This window comes from Arachis duranensis, chromosome 3, assembly GCF_000817695.3.
Source record: "Arachis duranensis cultivar V14167 chromosome 3, aradu.V14167.gnm2.J7QH, whole genome shotgun sequence".
In the NCBI taxonomy this organism is placed as follows: domain Eukaryota; kingdom Viridiplantae; phylum Streptophyta; class Magnoliopsida; order Fabales; family Fabaceae; genus Arachis; species Arachis duranensis.
Genome location: NC_029774.3, coordinates 25815909 through 25819854, shown reverse-complemented (window position 1 = coordinate 25819854; position 3946 = coordinate 25815909). Strand labels below are relative to the sequence as shown.

Here is a 3946-nt window from a genome sequence, read left to right as displayed (position 1 = left end):
TTTCTTTAATTTTTCAGATTTAAAGGATTCCATTGTTGTTGTTGTTGAGGTGCTTCTGTTTATTCCTTTTATTCCATTGTTGTTGTTGATGCTTTGGTTGTTTCTGGTTCTGCCTGCTTCTATTTTTGTTTCTGCTTTTGCCTGTTTCTATTTTTACTTCTGCTTCTGGTTCTATTTTTATTGTAGTTTTGATTCCATTATCCATTGTTATTGTTGTTGTTGTTTTATTGATTGTTGTTATTTTGCTTTCGTCTGCTTCTGTTTCTGCATTTGCGTTTCTACTTCTGCTTCTGGTTAATGTTGAGTAAGAAGAGGGGAAGGAAGAAGAGGGGAAGGAGGGATATTTTTATCCGAAGAACGATTTTAAAACTAAGTTAAATCTTTGGGACCATTTTGTAGCGAAAAAAGGTGGGAGAAGAAATAAATTTTCGACTTCTACGCTAGAGACCAAAATCGTACTTAACCCTATGTATTTTTATTTAGAGTTTATTATAGCATGTGCTCTTAGGACATATGATAAATTTATTATTAGTAAAAAGTTTTAAATTTTTTATTTGATAGATACAAAATAAATATATTAAAAATTAAAATTTTTTATATTTTTAATAAAAAATTTTAAATTTATAATTTTAATCTATACTTTTAAGGTACATGATAGACAAACTCTTTTATTTATGTAGCCAAAGTAAATTGCTTCATAGAAATTACAATTAAAATGCAAGACTCATGATAATTGACGCATATGATGACCACAAAAGATCATCATCAAAGCATTAAATGCCCACATAATCAACATTGCAAATCAGTTCGTAATCTGTTTCAACTTCAAGTGTTTAATGTTTTTTTACTTTCGACTAAGCTCATATCAAACAAATCTTTTAATGAAATCAACTATTGAAAAATATTGACTCTTATGTTATGGTTATTAGTTCACCGTCCATACTTTCTTAATAATTCATTAATCTCTTACTCATCAAATATTCGCAAAAGAAAATATAAACCGAGAAAGACTCGTCACAAATTTAAAACTAAAAAAAAAAAAACACTATAACATATTTACTTTTTTCAGTGTTGGCGGAAACGTATTATAGCATCCCTTTTTGCATTCTTCGAACATTATCTTATCATTCCCAAATATTACCATGCATCTATAGACACAATCCCTCCGAGCATCATCTGCAATATAACAAGATGAGCCTAAGGTTATTTTAGTAATAGTACCACTAAAATCATCAACACAACTTGTGCTTGTGTCACACTATTTAAGTTTAATTATTTTATTGATTTTTATATATTTTTTTAATTAAATTTTTATATTATTTTTATATAAAAATATTAAAATTAATAAAATATTTTTAAAAAAAATATGTGTTCAAAATTATTTTATTAATTTTTATAATTTTATCAAATTTTTAATTAGATTTTTATATATTTTTTAATTAGATCTCTGTATTAAATTTTATTTTTAATTAAGTCCTTCTTAATAGTAATTGGCTTAATTATATAGAGATCCATTTATTATCACAAGTCACTAGTCCTTTAATTTATTTTGTACTAATATCATAAATTTATGTTAGATTATGCTCTTGAAGTACTTATTTCAAGGTACTTATTTAATATATTCAATTTCAGTTATATACGGTGTACTATAAATGAATTATTTAAATAGTTTTTTTTTTTATATTCATTGATCTCATGAAAATAAAAACAGTAAAAGTTTATCACATCATATAAGATATAATATAAGCTCAAAGTGATTACCAGGATTTTGCCGGAATGTCTCATAACATTTCTTTCTGCACTTTTGAAACGGTGTTGGGTTTGGATAAAGTTTCTTGCACTCAAGTATACATGCCTTTAGAGGATTATCTGTAACATACTAACATATATTAAGATGGAGTGAAAGGATATTTAGGAATGCAATTCGATAAAATAAATAACTAATTAACACTCCAATCATCAAGATTAGTAAGTGTTGAGCTTAGAAAATAATAATTCAGTTTGATGAAGTATTTATTTGATAAAGTATATTGTGTATAGGTTTATATTAAATATTGAGTGACAAAAACACAATCCAATATTGGTGTTTCTTATGCAGAACTAGAGAATGCAAATTTTTAAAAAATTATTCACAATATTTTATTATTGAAGATCTATCATAAAGTGTCACAACTAGATCTTCTTATAAAAAAACAATTGAACAAAATAATATGATTCTAATTTCTCAAATTGAACATAAAGATATGGAAGTACTTGACGATTCCTCATGGGTCAAAGCTATAAAAGAGGAGTGCAACAATTTAAGAAAAATAATGTATGTACATTTGTATTTGATTCTAATGGGAAGAAAATGATTGGAACCAAGTGGATTTTTTGAAATAAGTTGAAAAATAGTGGTAACATAGCTAAAAATAAAGCAAGACTTGTGACTCAAGGTTATGATCAAGAAGAACAAATTGACTTTGATGAGTCATTTGCACTGATTACTAGAATGGAAGTAATAAAACTACTACTTGTCTATGCCGCTCACCAAGGGTTTAAGTTATTCTAAATGGATGTAAAATGTACATTCTTAAATGATATCATAGGTAGAGAAGTATATGTGGCTTAACCTTCCAGTTTTGAAAATGTAGAATTTTCAAACCAAGTTTTTTAACTTTCAAAAGTTCTTTATGGTTTGAGACAAATTCCTAGAATTTGGTATGAAAGACTTAGTTCTTTCTTGTTCAAATTTATGCTCATGATATTATCTTTAGTTCTGCTAATGAATCTCTGTGTGCAGATTTTAAAAAGCTTATGACTAGTGAATTTGATATGAATATGATGGAAGAACTCACATTCTTTCTTGGTCTTCAAATTAAACAAACTCTTAAAAGTACCTTTGTGTGCCAAGAAAAATATGTCAAAGAATTGGTTAAGAAACTTGGGTTGAAAAAATCAAATCCCATGATAACTCCAATGTACTCAAAATTAAGGTTGGACAAAGATGAAAATGAAAAAGATGTGGATGAAACTAGATATAGAGGAATGATTGATTCTCTTATGTATCTTACTTCTTATAGATCGGACATTGTACAAAGTGTTGGAATTTATTCTAAATTTCAATCACAACTAAAGGAGTTCCATCTTTCAGCTATAAAAAAATCATTAAATACGTTCTTGATACATCTAATTATACCTTATGGTTAAGGATGACAATGAATATCTATCGGGGCAGGACCTTCCCCTGCTCTCTGTCCCCATTTAGAAAATTAAAATATTTTTTTTTAAAAACTAAAATATCTTTTTGTTTTTAATGAGATGAAAAAGAAAACTGCTATAAGAAGATGAGTATTCATTCAAATCCACCCGAATATCCCTGAATATCTTCGAAAACTAACCCCTTCTCAACCTGCTTACACTCATATTCACATTCACTCACTCTTTATCTCCATCTCCTCTTGAACCTGAACTTACGGCACGAACCAAAACTACTGCATATCGATCGACGGGAGCGTCTCAGGCAGCAAACCATCTCGTCCTAGTGTTGCCAAAGGGAAACATCCTATGATAGGGGAAGACCTACCAACCTCTCCTCCTCTTCATTCTTCCTCATGCCCTAACTCTCGTCTCGCCTATCGTCTGCGTCCCTTGACTCATTCAAAAAGAGGTAACCCTTACTCCATTGTTCACTCTGTAGAGGAATTGATGATTTCGATCCTATTACTTTTAAATTTCACTTCGCTAAACTCCCTCACTCTAACTATGATCCACAAGCAAGAAGACATCTCTAAATTGGTGTCTCGGCGTGTTGGACACATTATGAACACGATGCATAGACACAACCCATATATGACACGGCAGACACGACTCAAAAGTGAACTCCCCTAAATTTTACACGAGTAAAATTCTTTCAAAGGTAGTAAAAACCATAACTTTTCTTCTTCCACCCACCCCTACTGTCAAC

At 29.4% G+C, this 3946-nt stretch overlaps 1 protein-coding gene across 1 annotated transcript in view; it reads right to left on the bottom strand.

The window, feature by feature from the left end:
- Window positions 1–985: 985 nt before the first annotated feature.
- Window positions 986–3946, bottom strand: part of LOC107478139 (uncharacterized) — a 29461-nt gene continuing 26500 nt past the window's right edge. The window contains exons 2-3 of the mRNA XM_016098286.3: window positions 1762–1869; window positions 986–1176 (exon numbers count right to left, since the gene is read on the bottom strand). Coding sequence (XP_015953772.1) covers window positions 1046–1176; window positions 1762–1869 — 239 coding nt within the window. The 3' untranslated portion in view covers window positions 986–1045. The remainder of the gene's footprint in view (window positions 1177–1761; window positions 1870–3946) is intronic.